The 26,050-nt window shown below is 39.1% G+C and overlaps 1 protein-coding gene across 2 annotated transcripts in view; it reads right to left on the bottom strand.

The window, feature by feature from the left end:
- Positions 1-26,050, bottom strand: part of Btbd9 (BTB (POZ) domain containing 9) — a 334,637-nt gene that overhangs the window by 87,705 nt on the left and 220,882 nt on the right. For both annotated transcript variants that reach the window (XM_013029650.1, XM_013029651.1), the window contains exon 8: positions 2,953-3,142. In XM_013029650.1, the coding sequence (XP_012885104.1) occupies positions 2,953-3,142 (190 nt within the window). The remainder of the gene's footprint in view (positions 1-2,952; positions 3,143-26,050) is intronic.

Genomic DNA, 26,050 nt, shown 5'->3' with positions numbered 1-26,050 from the left:
AGAAGTGCCACTGATCTAGTTTCATATCAATAAATGTCTATCTGGGCATATCAGCTGCTGCTAACTGCAGCCTGCCAAGATATCCAGCATTGTCCACAGGCATTGGTGGCTAGGAAATCTCTCTCTCTTTTCTCTTAATAATGTCACAGAAGAGGCAAATGCAGTTCCTGACAACATAATGTTAGTTTCACCAAGACGTGTCTCTTTGAACGCTCAGCTAGTTATACAGAGCTTCAGTTGCATGGATTTTTTTTTTTTTTACTGAAAAAACAATAGTTGGGCTTAAAGAAGTTGGATGCTTCATACTGTGTTGTGATACACAGTTCTGCCTTTAGTTGTGTGCCTGCTCACCATCTTACCACCCCACCAAGTAAGGAAAGCAAATTTGTTTGGGGGGAACCATTTTCATTCCACATTTAAAGAAAAGCAAGTGGGCCCATTCTCTCTTGCTTAAAACCCTAATGACATACTTTCCTGGAGTCAGATTCAACATCTGAGATTCTTCAGTGATACTAAAAGCCAAGATGGCTTTGTGTATTTTCTGTTTGAGTTGTCACCCCAGTAATGACTTCATGAGGTCCCTGCTGGATCTGAAACTATAGATTTCCTACTAAACCTGTTATATTTCCCCCTTCTGTCTTGGCAGTCAACGACACTGGAACATTCAACCAGTCATGAAAAGCTTATTCAGTTGCCATAGACTTTATTATATACCAGCTGATGCTGGGTGGGGTCAGTAAGTAAACTATTATAAATAACTGCTGTGACCACAGTTCTAATACAGAATGTGTGTGTGGCTGAAGGGGCTGTCTCATTATGCCCAGAAAATGATGTCAGGCTAGAGAAGTATTCCCAAAGAGTAAAATCTGGACAGTAGAATAGAAACATTCTAGTAAAAAGTGGGGTGGGGTAGGGGAGAGGGAAACACAAACAAGAATGTAATGAGTATGCAAGCAGTGAGAACAGCACGATGAGATTTGAAGGGCCGTGGACAAGAGGTAAGATCCACAGGAAAGAGGAATCACACTGGTGTGGGAAGGAGGAAGATAATAAAACCTACATAAGCCATCCTGGTTGAACCCTCTTAGATTGGGAAAAAGCGGGCCTAGAGTACCAGGTAAGTGAATGGAATGCAAAGAACATTAAAAGAGAGTTGGTAGAGCTACTAAGCTGCCTGCTTGCTTCAATCCTCATTGGCAAGAAGACTGGTCTTCAAATTAGAAATGGCAGAACAAACATAATAAAGAGAAAATTGAAGTCTCAAATAGGTGAAGTGAAAGAGAGTATCTAGTCAATTTAAATGATTTCAAGTCTCCTGGCTCAGATGAGTTACACCCCAAGCCTGCTGAAAGAAATTGCAGATGTAATCTCAGAGACACGATTGGTAATCTTGAAGAAATTGTAGAGACCATAAAAGTGCTGGAAGACAAAGGAAGGACAACTGTTTTCCAGTTTTGCTTTGTTTTTTTAAGTGAAGAGGGATAAACTATACTGGGAATACATTTCACATCCCTGACAAAATTCTAGAATAGCCCACTAAATAGATGAATTGATGAGTACTTTAGTTAATGCATGCAACTAAATAACAGGAAGGAGGGTGTTTGTGGTTTAAAAAAAGTGTATTTGTACCAGTAGCTTGTTGAGATTGTATATGGCTGGTTGTTTCCCTCTGAGTTTAATCCAACCTTCAGTCTGAACTCCATGTTGCTAACGCTCTGACTTGTTGCCTGTGGTACTCAGCTTGTGAGGTGGCCCTTCAGAAAAAGGGGATCACAATTTAAAGATATCTAGCAGTCTGAAGTCACCAAAAAAAAAATGGACTGTCTACTCCTCAGGTGTCTGCAGAAATAAGCAGTTAATCTCTGTGATTATTAGCTTGAACAGCAACAAACCTGTGCCCATTAGACTCCTATTGTCTGACTTTTTTGTGTTCTCTCTTTCAGGTGAAAACAGGAAAGACTAAAATGCAGTAGCGCACAATGGGGAAAGCAGTCATGTACTGTTAACACATCTATGCCAGGCAGACTAAAGAAGATGGACAGATAGACATGATTTACATGAGCCCTTCAACAGGCCCCCTTTGAAGATCTTTAGGAGTTACAGGGAAGAAAAAGGAAGGAGAAAAGAAGGGAGGGAAAGGGAAAGAAAATAATAATCTAAGACCCAAAGGGCTCTAGTGAACTAAGCATACACTCTTTGAGAGTATCACCAGACTCACACTTCAAAATTATATAATCCACTAGTAGGCAGTGCCAGCTAAGGGGTGCTACAACTGTAATCTGTGCTATTCAGGAGGATGAGACCTAGAGGACTGAGGTTCCAAGCTAGCCTCACTGGAAGTCTAAGAGACTCCATCTTCAATTAACTAGCAAAAAATTAGACTGGAAGGATGGCTCAAGCAGTAGAATGCCAGCTGTGAGCATGCAAATTGAGTTGATGCAAGGCCCAGAGTTCAAGCCCCCATACCAGCAAAAATGTAAAAATAAAAAACAAATTGTATAATCCTATAAATCAAGTAGAGTTAGAAGTTTCTTAAAAGAAATGAACAATAATCAATAAAACAAATACAAAAGTCATGCATATTTGGGTCATCTGAATTTTATAAATGTATTTATTAAAGTTGAAAATGATTTTTTTCATCCATATAACCTCTCTTGACATTTTTCATAACCAAGTTGAACCAAAAAAAGGCCTCTTTACTAGTCCCCAGAAGTTGAATTAGGGGCTAGAGTTGTGGCTCAAGTCCAGTAAGGAAGCAAGTAAGCTGAGACCCTAAGTTCAAACTTCAGTATCAAAAAAAAAGAAAAAAAAGTTGAATTTTGGTGTCTTTTACTAACAAAGAAAAACATTTAGTATCTCTTTGCTTGTCCTCTTAAACATTATTTTGCCAAAATAGCATTTTTCACATGCATTAAAAAAAAATTTTAACTAGTGAACGCAAAGAAATCTTACCGTATTGACCCAATCATGTATGGCTGTGCCAGCTGAACAACAATTGCACCGCTCCCTAGCTGGTGACACGTGTAGCCAGAGTCCCAATCATAATTCTTAGTGTCCCCATTCAGCAAGGCATTTCGGCTCCGACTGACTCCTTCAATCACACTGGCACAATCAGCAATTGTTGCAACATTCTCCATGGGAACTGTGAATCCAAACACAATATTTGGCATCAGGATGTGAAGTACATATATCCCAACAGCATGCTCAGAATAAAATTAATTACCATCTCAAACCAATAATAAAATGCAAATTATAACATCTTGCTTAAGAGCCAAATAATTTTTTTAGGTTGAACCTAAGGTTGGAATAAACAAAACCATGTGTAGCAATTAGTCCTAAAGTATTTTATTACAAAGAAACACGATAACCTAGAAAATACAGAGACTATACGTTGTAGAATATAACTGAAACAAGAAACTACTAAACAAGAGAGAGAGAGAGAGAGAGAGAGAGAGAGAGAGTGTGGTGCTGAAGATCAATCTAGGGCCCCCCACATACTAAAGCACAAGCTCTGTTGTTGAGCTAAACCCCTGGCCCAGCTACTGAAATTAATGAGCTTCAGATATAATATCATATATATATATAGAGAGAGAGAGAGAGAGAGAGAGAGAGAGAAAGAGAGAGAATAGAAAATTTGTAAGTTCAAAATTTTATAATACATAAAGTGATCCAGGACATCGTATTAATTCCTTTTTAGAATATACAATTGGTCTCAGTAAATCCATTTCCTTCTTTTGTTTACTATTCTGTGCACTGAGACACATATGTTCGTTCTTGCCTTTGTTCATGAACTGCTGTATCTTGGAAAAACAGCTGTGTTTTGATTCTTACTCTCTTTCTCTCTCTCTCTTTCCACTTCAAGTTCCTATCAACCTGCTCATTTATAAAAAGTCAAGAGCTCCCACAAAACGATGGCTGCTCAATGTGATGGGATTCTCTAAACACTGAGAAGGGATAATAAAAGATAAGAGCATTTTAAGTCCCACCGGCCTTCTCTATATGTTTATGCTATTCAGCCAAAAATCTATATTTTCTTTAGACATATAGCCTATTTCACCAAAAGCTACAACATTAACCTGCTCTACTTTTTAGTATGTTAGAATTTCTGAAAAGATGGTAAGCAATAATACCTCCAAGCCCAAACCCTTGTAACTTTATAATGATGTGAAGTAGTGATTCTGCAGCTATCTTCTAAGCAATACACTTATTTTCCAAAGTTGGACATGCTTGTATTTTAAGCCTTCATCTGACATCCTTCACTAATTGATTTGCTCTCTATACATGAGTAAGGTCATCCACAAATAAAGAAGTAAGAGAGAGAAGAGGGGAAAGGGGGAGAAATGGGTTTTCCCGTGATGAATCCCTTGACTATTAAGCTTAATTCCAAAGCAGCAAACAAAATAGTGATAAAATTGTCTTTAAGAACAGTTTCCTAACAGAAATGGGGCTCAGAGAGGTTTCTGATGACTTTGAAACAAAACAGAGGTGAATAACTAACTTTAGAGGGTAAGTCTTGGTATCTTTATCTCCTAGAAAGGAGCCAGTATCTTTATCTCCTAGAAAGGAGCCAGTATTCTATAATTTGGAAGAGAGGGAATAAGATACACAGTAAATTGAACTAAGATAGTAAACAATACTCTAGGTAAGTTATGCTGCAGGAACATAGAGCTCCTAGCCCTTCAGTGGCTCAATGTAACATATATTTATTTTCCAGTCTCATTTTGTATTCAATTATCCAGGTGGCTCTGCTCATTTCATCACTCAGGGATCCTAGTGACGAGAGGATTCATACTGACCTTTCCTCAATCACAGCAGCAGTAGAAAGAGAATGAACAGAGCACTAGCTCTGAAAGTATTTCTCCTTAAAAGTAACATACATCATATTGCTGACAATTTCATTGGCCAAGCCCAGTCACATGGCCTGCCTAACCTCCAAGGATTAAGTAGGGAGAAAAAGTAATCCAGCCCAGGATGAAAAAAAAATGTGTGTTAGAGAAATGATAGTTACGCCTATCACAGATATTAAACCAGGATGAAGAAACATTCAGTAGACAATAAAGCTATAATTTGTTTAAATTATACAAGGTATATTTTAATGTGTGAGTATTCCAAAATAACTATCTGTTCTGTTGAGGGACACTGAGATCATCACTACTGTTTTCTTGGCAAACAAATGTCCTCTGGGTTTTTGGGTAAGAGTTTCTTAAAGGAATATGTAGTATATATCTATATATCTATATATGATATCTATTTATGATATATCTATTTATGATATACCTATATATAATAAATGTCAGTACAAAGATACACACAGAAGCTGAATTATACATACCGGTGGTTGGACACAGTGATATGGATATATTACATTCAGGTTCTCTAGGTCTTAATAAATTGTTCACCAAAGTCATCATTTTAAAAAAAAGCATACTCTTGACTTATTGCTCCACATTGTCACCAACTCTTGGTAAAGTCAGACTAGTAAGTATGAAATGATGCATCAATGCGTTTGTAGTTTTTCACTTTTTGTCAGAGAAATTTGAACATTTTTTCTCTTATTTGCCATCTCTTCAGTAAACTGCCTATTTTTATCTTTTGTCTATTTTCCAGTTAATTTTCTAACTGAATTATAAAATACCAAGCTTTTGGAGGTCAATATAATTGAGTTGAAATATTTAATATTTGCCTTTATGATTTCCTTTCTTTCACAAATTAATACTTGCCTATATTTTCTCCTTAAAGTTTCCAGATTTTTATTTTTTTGGTGTCAGTCCTACAGCTTGAACTCAGTGCCTGGATGCTGTCCCTGAGCCTCTTTGTGCTCAAGGTTAGCACTCTAACCACTTGAGCCATCGAGTTACTTCTGGCTTTTTCTAAGTAGTTTATTGGAGCTAGTCTCATAGACTTTTCTGCCCAGGCTAGCTTCAAACCATGATCCTCAGATCTCAGACTCCAGAGTAGCTAGTATTATAGACATGAGCCACCAGCACCCAGCCAGATTTTTCAGTCGTGGGGCCTGAACTTGGCCTGGGAGCTGTCTGTCAGCTCTTCAGCTAAAGTCTAGCACTCTGCCACTTGAGCCACAGAGCCCTTCCAGCTTTTTCTGCTTATGTGGTGCTGAGGAATCAAACCCAGGGCCTCATGTATACAAGGTAAACACTGTACCATTGAGGCATCTTCCCAGTCCCCAGATTTTTCTTTTCATGTTTAGTTCTCTAATCTACTTAGAATTTATCTTTGAATACTGTGAGATGGGTATAATCTTCATCTTATATTCAGAAGAATGGGCAGTTTCCCAAGTGTCATTTAATAAATAGTTCACACTCCTCTTATTAACCTGTTACTTTTAATCACATGTGAAATTCCTTTATATATTTGCATCTGTTTATAAGATCTATTCTGTTTTATGAGTACCTTGCCTACAAGTTACTATAGTTTTATAGTAATCTTAAAATCTCCTAAGGTTAGTGCCTCTCCTTTCCACCTTTCTTTTCTTTTCTTTTCGGTCAGTTATGGGGCCTGAACTCTGGGCCTGGACACTGTCCCTCAGCTCTTCAGCTCAAGGCTAGCGTTCTACCACTTGAGCCACAGTGCCACTTCTGGCTTTTTCTGCTTATGTGGTGCTGAGGAATCGAACCTCATGCATGCAAGACCAGCACTCTACCACTGAGCCACCTAACCAGCCCTCTTTTCTTCTTTTTCTTCAAAAATTTCTTAGATATTCTTGGTCTTTTCAGGAAAAAAATGCACACATTAAGTTTTCAAATATATTGGCATTAAATATGTTCTATAAGATATTACTTCAGAGGATTTGAGATTTGCTTTGTGGCCTCCTACTTGCTTAATTCTGGTTAACATTGCATGTGTGCCAGAAAAGAATGTGTGTTCTCTGATTTGAGGTCTGCATGGTTCTATATATGTTCTGTCAATTAAAAAAAATTTTTTTTTGGTCAGTCGTGGGGCTTGAACTCTGGGCCTGGGCACTGTCCCTCAGCTCTTCAGCTCAAGGCTAGAGCTCTACCACTTGAGCCACAGTGCTACTTCCAGCTTTTTCTGTTTATGTGGTGCTACGGAATTGAACCCAGGGCCTCATGCATAAAAGGCAAGCACTCTACCACTGAGCCACCTGCCCATGTTGTTTCACTTTTGCCATCTAAGTTTTATTTTCTGGTGGGCTGAATCTTTCATTGTTATACACTGGCGTTCTTTATTTCCAATAATACCTTTGCTCCAACGTCTACATTATCGGGATGCTAAATCACTATAGCACCTATACCTTTGTTACTATTTTCTTAGAACCACTTTCTTTTTTCTTGACTCTTATAAATAACATACAATTGCTTAAAAATATCCAGTCTCCTTTGTCTTTTCACTGGAAGGTTTATATGGCTTACATAAATTGTTGTTACTAATATATTTGGATAGTTTTACTTTTTATTAAAAAGTTTCTTCTTTGCTTCCCTTAGCTTTCTGTTCACTTTGTTCCCATTTTCTAGCAAATTTATAGTTTCTGTTGGGCATAGTGGTGCATTCTTAGCACTCAAGATAAGGCAAAGAAAGGCTATATACTGTCTTTTAAAAAAAGTTTTCTTTATTTCCCCCATGAGTTATTGCTACTGATTGGTTTAGATGTCATATATCTCATTTCTTCTCATTATTCTTAAACTTTGGACAACCATCTCAGACTTAACAATGCCTAAAGTTAAAAATTACATAGTATCTTCTAATGACAGCAACACTTTTTTAATATCAATCAATTCCCAGCTTGTCACTGTGATCTAAAATTTTAGTTCTACTTTGTTATATATTCCCCATCCAGCTATTACTTCATACAGTTTAAGACTTATTTACCTACATTTACCAATTTGTTTACTATTGCTTGTGTTTTGATATAAGGTCTCACTACACAGCCCAGGCTGGTCTCAAATGCTCCATCTATCTCTGCCTCAGTCTCCTGAGGCTTGAACAGGCACTCAAATTCCATTTTTATAGCCTTTTTATAAAAGGGAATATTAAAAAGGATACTCTCAGTATCTAACATTTTCTCTAAGCAATTTTGCTTGATAATATACTCTTGACCCTCTAGAATCTTAATGTAGTCTAATATACATGTTACATCAATGACTTTTGCTTTCTTAACAAGGAATCTTATTTCCTCTGTGCTGAATAATAGCATATCATTGTTTCTATCATGGTCTTGATAGTTTTTTGTTAATGTTTGGTAGTCCAAGTCTAGATTTACGAAGAGAGACCAATCTAGACACATCCCACCTGTATACACCAAAACTGACTAGATTAATGAAATCGACCTCAAGTCCCACATTTCTTTTCAAAAAATAGCTTTTTCTAGAACTGCTACCAATTTGATAATCAACTCTACTATATACTTCATAGGCTACAACATCAAAAGAGCACTACCTTCTTAATTCTCATTCTTACTTTTTGATCATGGATCAAATTAACAAGTATAATGACCAAATGATACCAGTGAGGATAAAGAAGAGGACACGGATCTCGGCAGAGACTCAGTGCAAGATGACCTCCTATAAATTACCAAGATGAGAAAATGATCTTGGCCTCATCTCAACTCTTAATATCCAAATAAGTATGTCAGTCTCACCTATTAGAGGTTTGGAATACATTTCCAAAGTACAAGAATTCGGGTTCTTATTCATTGCTACATTCTCATTGTATGTATGCGTATGTATATATGTATGCATGTATGTGTGTATTCATCCATAAGTATACATATACATATATACACACACACATATATATATATATATATATATATATATATATATATATATATATGGAGGGAGAGAGAGAGAAAGAGAGAAAGAATGAAGATCAATTGAATGAATGGATCACACCCAGAAAATCATGCCTATTTAGGTTATAGAACTTTGCCTTGCTAACCACAGTTATTTACCAATAGCTAAAAAGATCTAAAATGTACCAAATAAAACAGTAAAAACAGTGAACATTTTCTTAGGAAAATAAAGTATGATCAGTTTGTGGGTCTTGACCTAAACATTAAAAGAAAATAAATGTGCCCATGCAGAAGAGCTGCTATATAATCATCACACACCTTCCAACTTCTCTGAAAATTTGGCCCACATGCATAAAATTTGGTTACTCATGGTAAAATGAAGTGTTTTTGACAGAAGTCATTTTGGAGGGCAAGAGGGAAGGAGATATGTAGATTACAATGTGGTTTGAAAAGGCTATACAAGGTCTTTTTTTAATCTATCTGCTTCAGATATACCTAGGGAACCTAGAAGGAGAAGCTTGTCCAGAATATTGCCATTGTGTTTATTAATGTACTGAGGCCACTTTCTCCATTTCTGAAAAGAACTACTTGGGCTACGGGTAGTTGTTTTTGAAAGCACAAACCCTGGTTTGCGTAGCCAGGTACCTACTGCTTAATAGTCTAAATATGTTCTGGTGGAGTGATTTCACCTGATTGCCACCCAAGAAGGTGCCAAGCTGTTTTCTTTCCCAGAGGGATAGGGCCACTCCCATTCTGAATGTTCATTACCCTCTTTCATATGCGTCTGATAAGTTTATTAGAAACACCATCTGGATGGGACTCGGCTTTGTGCTTCATCTCCAGTCTTCTAGTTTCTTCCTTGTCTCACTGGAATTTCTGCCCCAATTTGTGTCACTTTGTTTACAAACTCATACTGCCAGAACCCAGCATCTTGCGTCTGTCTCATCCTGGGTTTCCTCTGCCACCCTTCAGCTATATGCCTTCTACAATAGTTTGTATTAGGAGCTGAAGGCAAAGGGGAGCTGCCTGGGCAGAAATTACTTTTCTCCCTCTGTGCACACAACAATTCTGCTCAGACAAATTTAATTTGCTGCTGGTGAATGAGAAACTTGCATGTTAACAAAGTGTATACATTCTGCAAGTGTGTGAATACTGGAATAGCCCAGACTATGAGGAACAGCAGAAAGAGAGATCTGAAAATAATTTTACTGTTCCCCATTCTTACATAGCACCAGGGGTGCCCAACAGCCTGCCAGTAAATTGAATTCAGGAGTAATAAATTTTTTAAGGCAGTATTACTTCACTAGGACATGACCTTAGGGCCACCTGTACCAGCTATATTTAAAGATAAGACTGACATATTATTTAACTGTCTCCAGAGATAACCTTTGAGAGGTAGGAAAACCCACTTGAAGTAGATTTTCTTAAATGAAGTAACATACACAACTTACTGAAGACTGTAATCTTCAAAAACTGTGTTTGTGGCGGGCTTACTCAATACTTCCCTTGCTGTTTCATTACAAAAATTGTTTTCTAACAGCAAAGAGGCTCACAATGGCAAACAAGTCTCACAATAGGTTTTTCTCAGATTTTTCTTAGTAGATTGCCAAGACTAGGATACAAATTATTTTCTGATAATAAAGATAAATAAAGCTATTTTTAGCTTAACGTTCTGCTTACACATTCCTCAACAGTCCTACTGTTTGTTTGTTTTTGAAGGAGGCTAACTAATACCCTGTGGCTGGTCCCAGGCTTATCTAAGAACTTGTTGCTTCCAATCCAACTGCAATCCAGCCTTCTGTGGAGTTATTCTAAAAGGAAAAATACCCACAGCTGTTGTGTCTGAACAGCTGTAAAAGAACAATAGCTAATTAGAGAACAAGCTCATCTTTCCTGGAAACTATCAAAACACTGCAAAAAAAAAATGTATTCCCCAACACACACACTTGAGTTACATCAATTCCTAGTTTTATCAATCAGATAAAGGAAAATCACTTTTCAACCATACATTACATCACATGTCTAAGAGGAAAAAAAATCAGTTATAGGTAGCATACATTTTTGCAGCTCCTTTCCAAAAGCTTTCTAGTTGTCTCTGCCAGGCACAGTCCCAAAAGATTCGGGAATGGCCACTTGTTTCTCTTGGCCTTGCAGGGGACAGGGATGGTGGGAAGGGCAGAGAAATTGGAAGAAAACGGCTATGCCTGTTGGATCCTAGATTCTTCCTTCTCTTTCTTTTTTCTTTTTAATCAGTTGTAATTAGGATTAATCTGTATATTCTGATCATTCTTATACCAGCTCCTATTTTTCCATTACTGGGTTTGCACACATAAGGTCACATCTTGAAATTCTGCTTTGCTAGTCATATTGGACTCTATCTCCGCCAAGGAGAGGAGTGGGGGGTGGAGGGGGAGTGACACTTTTCTAAACTTCAAAATGTGGCACTCTACCCCAAACAGATACAGACATCATGAAGTTATAGCTCTAAACTCTTTTGAAGAAGGGGCCCACGTTCTGTAAGATGAGAAGTCAGAGAAGGTTATCCTCAGGGATGAAGTTAGGGTGAGGTGGTCTCAATTGTGCAAGCTCCCTAGGCCCTCTCACTAGGCTAGTTTAACTACAGTTTTCTTCCTCTGAACTTAAAATGCTGGGATATTTAGCTGAGAAAATCTTCAATTCAAAAAACCTCAAGGAAGGGGAGCATCAACTATTTAGCAGCAGCAAGCAACTGCAGGGTATCAAAGAAGGACTCACTATCTGCCAGCCTTGAAACTGAGGACAAAGGCATTTCAGGTGTAAGAAAGATAGCCCAAACATTCAAATGTGCTTGAACTAATATAGTAATATCTCATTGGGGTGATTTTCTTTTCTCTGGACATAATCTATCAGGGAAAGATAAGTTATTTGCTCCTTAAACATATCGAAAAGTTATTTAGGCCAGTAATTGAAAAAAAAAAATCCGACATACTGGACCTGGGTTTTCAAGGTTGAAAATCTCAATGAATTTGAGCAGAGCATATTTTATGTGAAATTATTTTTCCTTATATTGTAAAGGATATTGAAATTAACAAATTCTTGGTCCATGATACCCATTTAAAAGCCTTGTCAGGTCACAAAAATTCTGCTACCCAAGACCAGAAATATCACTACAGCTGAGATTCCTCATCCTCAGAGCATATACAGAAGATTACTAAAAGCCACACTGAAGTTGTAAGCTATTTTTAAAAATCACCTCTTTAATAAAATAGTAGCAGCCGGGCACTGGTGGCTCACGCCTGTAATCTTAGCTACTCAGGAGGCTGAGATCTGAGGATCGCGGTTCAAAGCCAGCCCGGGCAGGAGAGACCGTGAGACTCCTATCTCCAATAAACCACCAGAAAACCGGAAGTGGCGCTGTAGCTCAAGTGGTAGAGCGCTCGCCTTGAGCTGAAGAGCTGAGGGACAGCGCCCAGGCCCAGAGTTCAAGCCCCACGACTGACAAAAAAAAAAAAAAAAAAAAAAAGTAGTAGCTTTTCTTTAAGCTGGAGGCTACACCTTATTCAAACTTAACAAGTATACGCCAGGTTAGTTCTGAAGTCACAAACTGATCTTAATTGCTTGATTAATGTTTCTTTACAATGCATCAATAACTATAAAGTTTGTGTTTTTACTAAAAACTCTAGCATCAGTGAGGTATTCAAACATTACATGGGCCTGTGGGTGATATGGAGAACATGCTCTGGTCAGATCAACTCCTCCAACTCTACTCTGCTACAGCTTTTTGAGGTAGAAAGGTTAGCAATGACATCCAGTTCTCAAATACTTTAGCACTTCCACACTATCTGGATTATGTGGTCTGGCAGTAGGTCTGAATGTATGTGGATAAGGTCGCCAGAAGTTGAGAACACTGGCTCAGAAGTAAGAGCCTGTAGTCAAGCCACACAGGATTCTCCAGGCACTATCTCAGCTGTAGTCTGAGGCACCACAAGGGCAAAGAGTGGGCTGGAAAATTCTCTAGGTGACTGTGGTGGTGCAGCCTGGGAAAGCAATGGTCCTAAGGGGATTGGACCACTCAGCTGAAAAAAAAAATGTCTGGAGTAAGCCTGGTGCGCTAGTGGCTTACACCTAATTCTAGCTACTCAGGAGGCTGAGATTTGATGATTATGGTTTGAAGCCAGGCTCAGTAGGAAAGTCTGTGAGACTCTTATCTCCAATTAACCGCCAAAAAAAATCAGAAGTGGAGCTGGGTGGCTAAAAGTGGTAGAGCAGTAGCCTTGAGCAAAAGAGCTCAGGGACAGAGCCTAGTCTCTGAATTAAAGCCCCATAACTGACCAACAGCAACAACAGAGAATGCTGGAAATAACTCTATCCACACTTCTAAAGTAAAAGTTATCACTCTAAAACACAGTTTACACTAGTTTCAGGAGGTCAAAGTGAATCTAGATTGAGGAAATGGAATCATGCTATATTGTCTTCAGTAAATTTACAGAATATGGTGGAAATGAGGCTTGTCTGAAATAAGTACAATACTTTAAAAAAGCCTTTTGCTACTGTTTTCAGTGTTCTGGAAAATAAAAAAATGAGCACAGTATTTTTAAATGATATTCCTGATAAATATTTTCATACCTGTCTGTTAGGGAGAATCTTATTTTTGCATTAGATCTAGCTCTCTTTCATCATACCTCAGTACTCTAAGTCTGAGGGGAAATGATGCCCTCCCTTTCTTCTTTCTCCTCTGGAGACTCTGTACCAGGCAATAGCCTGGAAACTAGGCACCCAGAAGCTAACTTCAGCTCTGTGAACATCTCTCAGGCAATCTTGAGCAAGTCACTTAACCAAGCCCAGGTAGTTTCTCAACCTTACAGAAAGCAATTTTGTCTTCCTCTTTATCTTCTTTATTTTTTAAATAAAATTTTTTTTGGCAGAACAGGGATTTGAACTCATTCTCCCTATCTTCTTATGTCCCTGGACAGCTAAGTTCAATGAGATTTACAAAAGCATTTTGAGTTTCACACAATCAAAATCCCAAAATGGTCCTTCCCAAATGTGGAGTACTTAGCTGTAAGTGTGGAAAGATAGGTGTGACTGGCATTTCAGCAGTCTGTGTGTTACATAAGAAGAGAGACATTTAAGCTCATGTGCTACCTTATAATTGTAAGAAGATAGGGATAAAGGAAGGAAGAGCCAATAACGATTCTACTGACCTGCAAAATACTATTAGTACCTGCAAGCATAATATGCAGCTGGCGGTTTCAGAATAACCGAGAAAGCAGTTCCCCCTGGTCGATATTTGCTGGGGACAGCAATTTCTGACCTACTGCATCAGATCAAGATCATCCGAGTCATTAGACCAAAGAAGCCTTTTGGGTTAACAGTACAGTGGCTAGGGGGTCTCTTTTAATCACAAAGAGTCTGCCCACAGCTGCCTTCTAGGAAGGCGCTGCTTTCAAGATGCAAGAGCTAACACAAGGGAAGGAGCAAATCAAAACTCATTAAAGAAATTATAGATACAAATGGCTTATAATTTATCTGTGAGATGGAGAGTGAAAATGCCATGTGTCTGTCCCGCTCTTCTTGGGGGGAGGCAGGAGGGAGAGGAGAGGAAAAGGGAGAGGAAAGGTTCCCTGCAGTATTTAGATGGTCTTCAAATGTTCATCATTTCCTTGGGGTGTGCTCGTTGCCAGGCTGACAGATGTTGCAGGAAAACCTGTACTGTTCTGAAGAAAGGCTAACCTTTCGAGAGTAGAAGGGGGAGGGAGGCGCCTACCCGCTCACTTCCTTGCTCACTAGCTGAAGAGATGACATTAAACCGGACAGCAAAGCACCCTTGGTGTGCTGGATCTGTGAGAAACAGTGTGATAACCCTGCCACACAGAACTGTCCTAGAAGATACCTCGCTGCATAGCTTAGCTTTTCTTGTAGTGACTGTAAACTAGATTTTAAGTAAAATATTAAAATGCCCCATACCCAAGTAAATGGCTGCTAATTATTATTGTGTTAAAACACTATGATTCTAAGTAAAGAACTGCAAAAACATTTCCCCTCCAAGGGAAGTCCTGAAAATCCCATTTTTGTACTCTTTCCTAGGTGGGTTCCTACTTTCCTTCCATTCACTCTTCCTTCTTGTCCTAGCACACAATCACAAATACTCATGTGTAGAGGCAGTGGGGAGGTGGGAGGAGAGACTGTGTCAGAAGAGGCTGTCAGTTCTTCACCCCAAACTTCCTAACTGGATGCAAAACTTACATGGCACTGGCTCAGTCCTTGACATTCTAGCTTTCTAACTGAGAACGCTGAGTACTAATTTCTGATACAAGGTGGTAGGTTTGTAAAGCCCTAATACCTTTTCAACAAGTAAGAAGGAACAAGGCACATTCAGGTTTTCTTATTCAGTCTTGAGCAACATCAACATTCGGGCTGACAATGGCTGGGCAGAAAGGAGGAAGAAGAGGGAAAGCTGAGCCATGGCCCCTTGCAGCACACACCATCCCTTCCTCTTCCTAAAGATGCTGCTTTCAGCTGTCTCCAAGATACTTTCCTTGCCACTCCAACTCTAAACCTTGCATGCAAAAATCATAGGCTCTTGCTCATTAATGTGGCCATTAGTCTTTTTTTTCCTATGTCCTAGTTTCACTCAATGTTTTTGTGGATTCTGATAAGGGGTGACTCACCTAATGCCTTCTTTGGGAAGGCAGGCAGATTAACTAATCTATCCATTTAAAGATGAACAATAAAATGCCATAAGGAAAATTATACCTCCAGCCTGAAAATCTGCAGTCAGGGAACCATTTTACAAGATCACATTCATTTATATCAATTATCTTGTTTATCAAAGACAATGAAACATCAACTGGTAGTAAAGAGGTACAGAGTGCACAGTGAGGAAGAATTAGGGCTCACCTCTGGAGGCCAACAACCACTTGCCACTTCACTCAGGGTGGTAACGTTTACAGAGGGGGTTTTATAACTCTCTTTGAATTAACTTTGAAATGTCAAAAGCAGGCAGATAATTGTTTATTATACAAAATGTCACATATGTAAAACACTGAGATATAAAATTATTATAACTCATCTACCACAAGAAATCCTGCCTTTTAGCTTTTATAGCTTGTTTGTCAGTCTGTGGAGTTCAGCTTAATTGCCATTATGTAGCCTGTGCGTGCCAGGCAGTTACTGTCTGACAAATAATGCTCTCTGCATGCACTGTGTCTTCAACCAACTGAAAATAAAAATAACATGATGTGAAAATTACCATGATGCTTTAAAGAAATACATACTCAGAAGAATGGAGGCTGTCTGAACAGTAATATCACATGTTCTGATTTTGTTCTGGTGGAGATTCAAAGTCAAAGGCTTGATCAAGAACTTATAAAAGTTGGCTGGATGCCAGTGACTCATGACTGTAATCCTAGCTACTCAGGAGGCTGAGATCTGAGGATCACAGTTCAAAGCCAGGGAAAGTCCACAAAACTCTTATCTCTAATTAACATGAAAAAAAAAAGCTGGACATGACTCAAGTGGTAGAGCTCTAGCCTTAAGCAAAAAGAGCTCAAGGACAGCACCTAGGCCCTGAGTTCAAGCTCCAGGTCTAGCATGCACACACATGCACATGCATGAGTACATGTGTGTTCACACATACAGTATACACACAGACTTATGAAAGTGGTTTAAATTTAGCCAGATTGGCTAGACACTAGCCATCATGTTGAAATTAGCCTATCAAGTATTTGTTTCCAAATCTCTGAGTCAGGAAATTATACCCCAGAAAATAAGTATCGGAAGTGTTGCTGTGGCTCAAGCGGTGTGCCTTAAGGTGAAGAGCTGAGGGACAGCGCCCAGGCCCAGTGTTCAAGCCTCATGACTACAAAAAAAAAAAAAAAAAGGTAGAAAATAAGTATCAAGAAAGAAACATCTCAGATCTACAATCATCAAATAAAGAAATTTTACACTGAGAAAAGACAGAGAAGGCTTTTGGGAAGAAGTGGCATTAAGATGAAATTTAAAGGATTAACAGCAAGTAAAGAGGTTTGATGAGGTGAGGATACGGAAGAGAAGCACGGAAGCAGCATTTCAGACAGAATGGTAAGTGTAAAGGGCGTATGATCTCTCAAGTGTAAATAAGTCCAGCCCAGGCTGAATACAGAAAGCCAGGTGGGGATTTATTTGCATAAAATGCAGCAAATGCACAAAATGCAACAGGGATTAGACAATAAGGGACATGATGAAGATTCTGAAGTTTATATGTGATTTCAGCCAAGTGATTTCAGCCAAGGCCATGTTCTGACAATATAACTCTAGGAAGACAGGAGGTGATGTGGGAAGGCCAGCTAGTAGACAGCAGTAACCCACCAAGGGGAAGTGGCTGTGGCTTGCACTAAGGTGGCAGCTGAGTAGCAAGGGGACAGATCTGCCATTTGGAACATAGTATCAATGTGAAAGTTATTATTATTATTATTATTTTGTCGGTCATGGGGCCTGAACTCTGCACCTGGGTATTGTCCCTCAGCTCTTCAGCTCAAGGCTAGCACTCTACCACTTGAGCCATAGCACCTCTTCCGGCTTTTTCTGTTTATGTGGTGCTGAGAAATCGAACCCAGGGCCTCATGCATGTAAGGCAAGCACTCTACCACTGAGCCACATTCCCAGCCCCAAGTTATTTCTATAATATAAAAATATCTGAGCATGTATACTTTAGTACGCTGCCACAGCTCACAGGTTTCACTGAACTATGCTTCCCATTTTTTACAATAGGCATCTTCTGAACATTAATTCATCAAAGAATCCCTGGGGCAATATGATAATTCTCAAAGGGTGACTGGTTCCCTGAGCCAGAAGGGGGAAAATCAGTTGTAAGCCCTTTGGTAAACTATCAATTGCACAAAAACCCATTTCTTTGCCTCTCAGCAACTCTGATGATTAGCACAATGGTAGTGGTTAGCGGGTCAGGCACCACTCCCATAGCAGGTCCCATCCCCAACAGCCATGGAACCTATCTGCTTGTAGGGCTGAGAGTTCCAAATGAAGAACTCAATCAATTTGAATTTGATATTTTACAGAATCATTTCGCAAGGATGCCAATTTGAACATTCTACCACCTTCTGCACTTTTATATCTCACTCGAGTCCCTCACTTTTACACTCCGTTTTATTGCCATTTTAGTTGATTTCATCAGAGCTTCATGGAAAACAACTTCACCAACGACCATTTCCTGTCATTATAGGGGCAGAATTGCAGTCATCCCCTGCTTGAGCTCTAGGTAGTTTTTATGATAATTTTACCATAGGTAATGTTGTGATTTTTAAGTACATTTTCTCTTGTGGCACTGTACAGTTTCCTTTCCTAAAAAGATAAGTATCTAATGCTGCCATAAAAGAAACATACCATCTTCACAATATTAATGAGCCAATAAATTAAAAAAGATTGCTACCCCCAGACTGGCTCACCTACCAGGCTTCCACTCTCATGTAATCACTTCATTTTATTCAAATCAGTGACCTGCTCAAGTCCTGTTTCACAGGATTATGAGGCAGGAAGGGACATTGGGTATAAATGCCCCTCTCCAGATATTTTATACAGCAGTATGCTCAAACAGCCTCCAATTCCGAATGGTTTCCTGTGGTCCCTAGACACCCTGTATCACTAGCTTAATAAATAAGTGATGCCGTAATGCCCCAGAGACTACCAGAATCGTTCCTCCACTCCCTCCTCCCATTTTAAACATCTTTCTTGACCTACACAGAGAACTGACATACTGAACTGCACATATTTGAACTGGGTAGTTTGATGAGCTTTGGGAGATGCTTTGTAAACTATCAGCACAACCAGGATAATGAAGCTCTGCCCCACCCCAGGCCTGGGTCTTCCCCAGCCTCAGACAAACCAGGGCATGCTTTCTGTTGCTATAGCCTTGTTGTCATTACTCAAAATTATTATCACACAGTATATACAAAATTATATCACACATTATATGTATTTGGGAGGGGGGGTTAGTGGAGTCTGAACTCAAGTCTCATGCTAACTACCTGCTCTATCACTTGAGCCACAGCTCAGCCCCTTTTGCATTGATTATTCACCCTCCTCTTTTTGGAGGTACTGGGTTCTAAACTCAAATCCTCACACTTGCTAGGCACTCTACCACTGAACCGTAACTCCAGGCCTTTTTTGTACAGCTTATTTTTTTAGATAGATTCTTCTATCTATCTGCTATTTTTGCTTCCTGCCATAGTTTGGGATGATATGAACATATCACATCCAGCTTCTTTTTGCTGAAATGGTCTTCTGGACTTTTCTGCCAGGGTTGGTCTAGAACTGTGATCATCCTGATCTCAGCCTCCCACATGGCTAGCAGGACAGGCCTGTACCACCAGGCCTAACCACTGGTTGAGAAAGGGTCTCAAAAACTTTGCTTGGGCTAATCTTGAACCACAATTCTTCTGATAGCTACCCAGTTAGCTAAGATCAAAGAAATGAGCCACAAATACCTGGTTGCTTTAGTTGTTTTTTGTTTGTTTGTTTGTTTTGTTTTTTTATATTGAGCCTTGACTTTTCTTTTGCCCAAAGCAGGCTTCAAATTATGATCCACCTATCTATGCCTCCTGTGTATCTAGGACCACAAGCATGCTCCATCAGGCCCAGCTTTGGCCCAGCTTGTTGTGTGAGATGGGACTCTTTAACTTTCTGCCTCAGCTATATTGGAACCATCATCTTCCTATTCTCGGCCTACCAAGTAGCTGAGATGATAGGTGTGCATTAGCACATATCAGCTACCTTTTTTTATTTGGAATTGTTCATCCAGTAGAATTGGCATAAAGATATTTCCCTGTCTCAGACAGGAAGAGAACTTCGATGAATTTAGTGGGCTGTGGAATATTCGGGCTCTGGAACTGCCTCTGGCCACTCTGCCTCAGCTCTTACTTAAGAAGGCAGCATGGAAAATAGCTTAGTAAAAAAGGAAACATAAATTTCCTCTGATTATAAAATTAACACATATGCACTGAAGAAAATATGTATAGCAGAAAAATATTATAACAAATCATCCATAAGCCCACAGCAAGGAAACCTGTTAGCATTTTGATGGGCTTCCATATGGACATTTTATGCCCTATTAAGACTGAATTGTGCCTTCCCTTCTGAATTCACATGTTGAAGCTCTCACATCTTAGAATGAGGTTCAACTCTGATTTAATACTAGCCTTTGGCTGTGGCTCATACCTGTAATCCTAGCTACTCAGGAGGCTAAGTCGTAAGGCGGTTTGATGCCAACCCAGGCAGGAAAATGTGAATCTTATCTCAAATAAACTACCCAAAAGCAAGAAGTGGATCTGTGGCCCAAGTTGACAGAGAGCCAGCTTTGAACCAAAAAAGCTAGGGACAGAGTGTAGGCCCTGAGTTCAAGACCTAGGACCAGCACAAACCAAAGACACAAACAAAAAGATAGGGCATTTAAAGAGGTAATAAAGTTAAATTAGGACATAAGGGGAGGCCTTAATATAGTATGTCCTTATAAGAGCAGCAAGATTCAATAAGACAGAGACAAGGACAGGTGAGGACATAGTGAAAAACTGGCCAACTTCATGTCAAGACCTTGAGAGAAAGCAACCCAGACAATACCTTGATCTTATACTTCAAACTTTCCAGAACTGTGAGAAAATGAATTTCTGTCCCCTAAGTTATCACATTTATTACTGTCTCAACAAACTAATGCACCTGGAAAATAAATGTATGTGTTTAACTTTCACAACTTGGCATTTTGTGTAATGCATGAAAATAGAATGATGAAACCTCCTAAGGGAGGTTTTAAAGAGTGGGGAATGGGATAAGGGAGAGTGATGGAGGGAATGAGGTTGACCAGGACACATTATATGCATGTAGGGAAATGTCGCAATGGGACCCTCCCCCATTATACAACTAATGTATGCTAAACCTTCCCCCAATGTAAAAAAATTATCTTATATCAGTGTTTACTGCTGCACTATTCACAAAAGCTAAGATATAGAAACAACCCACAACAGATGAGCAGATCCAAAAAATGTAGTACCAATACACAATGGAATTTTACACAGTCATTAGAAAAAATAAAATAATGTCATTTGCAGGGAAATGGATGGAACTAGAACAAATCATGTTAAGTGAGGTAAGCCAAGCTCAGAGAGACAAATGCACATGTTCTCTCTGATATGTGGAAATTAGATCTAAAAGATGCTGTATCTACTTACATTTTACATTGTATTATGGACATTTCCTTAAATTATACATGGCTGATATATGAATGTCATGATTTATTTCATTATGCCTTTGTTGTTGGGCCTTTATAGATCTTCTCCATTTTTGGTTATCATACACAGTACTATGTTGGAGATCTGTATAGAAGAAATGTTCATATATCCATGGTGTAAATTACTAAAGGTAGAAGAAGAAGATCAAGGGGCAAAGTCTCCTAATAGACATCACCATATTGTTGTACCATTCTTACTTCACAGGATGGAAGACTGCCCATTTCTCAACATTCTCACTGTGCATGTTCATTTTATAACATCTTTGCCAACAGGATTTTAAAATGAAACTTGACAAGCTGATTTTCAAGCTCACTGGAAAAGAAAATTTGAAAGAATAGCCTAAAAAGTTAGAAAAAAAGTAACTATGAGTATATATTTGTAGTACGAGATAGCAAAATATAAAGCACAGAACTAGAATAGATGTAAGTCTATGATACATGCTCATTTTACATCAATGGAGAGAAAGAGGAATTAAGAGATTTCAAGACAATTGTTCTCCTATTTTAAAAATGAAAGCTAGATCCTTACCTCAGACTGTAAACACACTCCCCTTCTCTCCCTAACAATATTAAAAAACAACCAATCTTCAGTAACCACTGCAGAAAAGTGTATTTTCATATTTTTTTGTGGACTGGGGGCGGAGTTTCTAAGCAAGTCACAACATGCAGAAGCATGACTGACAGGTATACTTAACTCAAAATTCAAACCATTTGACATGAAAGAACTCATAAACAAAGAAAAAAGGTCACTCACAGCCCAAGAAAAGATAGCTGTAATATATAGAAAAGGCAAAGAATGAATGTCCATAACAATACATACCAAATGCCAAGCTATCAAAAAGAAAAGTTAACAAAGAATATGAAGGAGTAATCCCTAAGAGAGAGAGATACACAAGGAAACATAAAACAATACTCAATTCTAATAACAAGATAAAACAGAAATTTTTTATTTTACTGAACACATTTCTATATTGTTTCAGGGTTTTTAACTATAAATTGACAGTTTATAATTATATAAATTATAGTATATGATGTAATTTGTGAATACAATGTAGAATAATTTAATCAAATGTTAACATATCCTTTACCTCAAATACTTAACTTTTTTTCCGATGAGAACGTGTGTGTGTGTGTGTGTGTGTGTGTGTGTGTGTCCTGGGGCTTGAACTTAGGGATTACGCATTATCTCTAAGATTCTTTTGCTCAAATTTAGTGCTCTACCATTTGAGCCACAGTGCCATTTCTGGATTTTTCTGAGTAGTTTATTGGAGATAAGGGTCTTGCAGATTTTCCTGCCTGGGCTTCAAACCACAATCCTCAGATCTCAGCCTCCTGAGTAGCTAAGATTACAGGTGTGAACCACCAGTGTCCATCGTGAAATTTAACTTTCAGTAACTTTCAGTAACTTAAAATGTACAATGCTGTATATCTGTGTGAGAGAGACACTGAGGATTGAACTCAGGCCTTATGCTAGGCAGCTTTTTATTACTTCTAAGTCATGCCTCCTGCCCTTTTGTTAGCATTTTGTTTTTGAGCTAAGGTATCTCTAATTTGGCAGGGCTGGCCTTACCATCCTCCTGCTTCTGCCTGCTGAGTAGCTGGCATCATGGGCATGTATTGCCATACTAGGCTTATAATACTCTACCAACTATTTTTATCATGCTGTGTAATAATAATAAAACCTATTCTTTCTCAGTTTTCATTGACTTTCTTCTCCCAGTCTGTGTAAGCATCATTCTGCTCAGATTCCGGGTGCTCAATTGTTTGTGTAAGCGTGTGTAGTGCTTGTCTTTCTATGCTTGGTTCATTTCACTTAGCAAAATGATCTGCAATCCATCCGTGTTGTCATAGATGATAGAATTTCCTTCAAAATAAGTAGTATTCTATTGTATTTATATGCGACATTTTCTTTATCTAGTCATATGCTGAAGGGCCCCTGAGTTGATTGTGTATTTTAGTTATTGTGAATAGTGCTGCATTGAACATGGGAGTTGTAGACTTCTTTCTGACAAACACTAAATCTGTTAGGTAAATATGCAGATGTGGGGCTGCTGGATCATGTGATAATTCTCTTTTTAGTTTTTGTGAAAAACCTCCATACAGGCTTCCATAATGGCTGCCCTAATTTAAATTCCTACAAACAGTGTGCAAAGGATTTCTTTCTTTCCACATTCTTGCCAATACTTGTTAACTTTCATCTTTTGATAACAGCTATTCTGACAGGTGTGAGACGATGTCTTATTGTGCTTTTAATTTGCATTTCCCTAATGATTTATGATTTTGAGCATGTTTTCACACATCTGTCAGCTATTTATATGTCTTCTTTGGTGAAATATCTATGTGGGTTATTTGCTTCTTTTTTTTCAACTGGGAGGGTTTTTTTTGGTGGGGGGGGGAATCTCTTGGTGTTGAGTTGTTTGAGCTCCTTGTATATTTTGGATATTATTTCCCCTGTTTAGATATATGACTTACAAAACACTATAGGCCAATCTATAGATTATCTCTGCACAGTGTTAGTTGTTTCTTTTGCTGTGCAAAAATGCTTTAGTTTGATGTAATTCTATTTGTCTATTTTTGCTTTTTCTGTCTGGATTTTGGGAGTTAAATCCAAAAATTCGTTATCCAGACCAAAATCAAGCTAGGAGTAAAATCTATAAAATGAAAACTGTAAAAAAAAAAAACTTTTCAAGGTAGTTTTTAATTGGTAAAAAAAACAATTCTGAAAATGGAAAGGATAGTGAAAAGATACATAGGTATATAACTGGGCACACACTGAACTGGGGGTCCTAAATGAATATGAAGAAGTTATTTTCTAACCATCCTCCCACAGAATCTGTAATGTGATAACTGTATCCCATTCTTCTTTGAGAATACATACTCTGAAAGGTAAAGGGACAACTGCACTATATTCTTTTTTTTTTTGGGTCCGGTCGTGGGGCCTGAACTCTGGGCCTGGGCGCTGTCCCTCAGCTCTTCAGCTCAAGGCTAGCGCTCTACCACTTCAGCCATAGCGCCACTTCTGGCTTTTTTTTTCTTTTTGGCTTATGTGGTGCTGAGGAATCGAACCCAGGGCCTCAGGCATGCAAGGCAAGCGCTCTACCACTGAGCCACCTTCCCAGCCCCAACTGCACTATATTCTATCTGTATTCTCGTAGAGCATTTATTTTATATGCTTCTATAGTGAAAAGTGACTGCTGCCAGTAACCATAGCCTTCTCCTCAGCCTGCTACAGAAGGAGGCCCACCACAAGGGCTCTGAATGCATGACATGGGTAGGAAACAAGGCCTTCCACAAGGCTCACCAGATTCATCCCCGGGCACTGGGAGGTCCCATCCACCCCAGCTCAGGATGGCATTCTCCTGTTCAGTGTTCTTGTTGCATATGCTGAAACCTCTCAATACATGACTTGTTTTCTTGTTTATCGCCTGGTGTTTCTGGCTTTCTCCACTATTAGCGCATCTGAATCACCAAAGCAGAAACTCATCAGTGTCTCTTTGTATCCCCAGTGCCTACAATACATTTTGTAGCCTCTTTATAAATGTCTACTTTATGCAAGTAATTTACAGTAGTTAAAGAAGTTAAGGTTCACTGACAATCAGAATTGGGCTGATGTCTGGTTAAAGAAATGAGTCTCGGAAGCAAACAGTCTCCTGGAGGCTTATCAGAGGAAGCTACACCAAGCTACACCCTTGGCTACGATGCTAGCAGTGAAGGCTACTTCTCCCACTCTCACCCCTTCCCTGGCTAGGAAGCTTGATCTGGCTCTGCTATAGGACAGCTTATTCTCCAAAACACAGTTGTAAAGCTCAGAAGTCAGACTATATCTCCAGTTCAGACAAAGCCAAAAGCTGTTCACCACTCAGATTTCCAACTCTGTTTACTTGCCCAGAAATTTTACAGCATTCTAAGCATACTGTTACAATCTCAAAGTACTTTTAAATGAGAATCACAACCATAGACTACCTATTTCTACTTCCTGCCTTCAGCTCCTCTGAGGGAAATAAGTGTCACCTATTTTTGTTGCTGCGTAAATTAGCACTTTTTGTTATGCTCTATAAAATTTACTGAATTCTTCAAGGCCCAGCTCAAAACACCATTTTTTACCAAGCCTTCATCATACCAGGAAAGAAAATATGTTTGGTTTCCTCATACCCTACTAAATAGTCTTTCCCACATGTCTTGTGGCTTTCTCAGTTGTTCTCATTTTCATACCTAGTTGGTGTGTTTTCCACAGGCTTTGAAATGGAGGGCAGTTTCTGACTGAAGGACCCCTTTTACAAGGCAGCTGTCTTTCTGGCTTTGTGCCAGCCATCTGTTTGCTTTCAGCTTCTGTCTTTGCCTCTCCTTCTTCTATCTCTGAGGTTAAATCTTGGCAAACTGGAGCTCTCAGACTCCCCTTACCAGCCTGGCTTTTGGTTCAATCAAGTGAAGAAGCAGATAGAAGATTGGAAGATCAGAGGAGAGGAGAGCATGTTTCGTTCTATCAGCTTCGTTAGTGATGGGAGCAGCAGATAAGATGGTGCCAGCACTCTTGTTCAAAAAGCACAGTTCCAGAGCTGGTGACAGTCAAGTGTCAGACAGCTTCAGCAACAGAGTTCCTATGCTTATGCTACCAGTATAGGCTGCCCTAAGTCAATTGTTAACCGGAAAGAAACTAACTACAGGTATGAACTATACAACTTTGGGCGTAGGGAAGTTGGGGAGGGAAAAACATGGAAAGAATGAAGGTGGGGGGCACTGTTCAAAAGGAAATGAACTCATTACCTGACTCTTGAAACTGCAACCCCTCACTTTTACAATAAATTAAAAAAAAATGAAACAAAATGGATATAAAGCCTACAGATAGAATTTTTTTTTAAAAAAAAGCAAAATACGGGGCTGGAAAGGTGGCTCAGTGGTAGAGCGCTTGCCTTGCATGCATGAGGCCCTGGGTTCAATTTCTCAGCACCACATAAGCAAAAAGAAAAAAGCCAGAAGTGGTGCTGTGGCTCAAGTGGTAGAGCTCTAGCCTTGAGCTGAAGAGCTGA

The sequence above is a fragment of the Dipodomys ordii genome, unplaced genomic scaffold, assembly GCF_000151885.1.
Source record: "Dipodomys ordii isolate 6190 unplaced genomic scaffold, Dord_2.0 Scaffold120, whole genome shotgun sequence".
NCBI lineage: Eukaryota > Metazoa > Chordata > Mammalia > Rodentia > Heteromyidae > Dipodomys > Dipodomys ordii.
The sequence above is the reverse complement of the archived record's forward strand: the minus strand, read 5'-3'. Positions and strand labels throughout refer to the sequence as shown.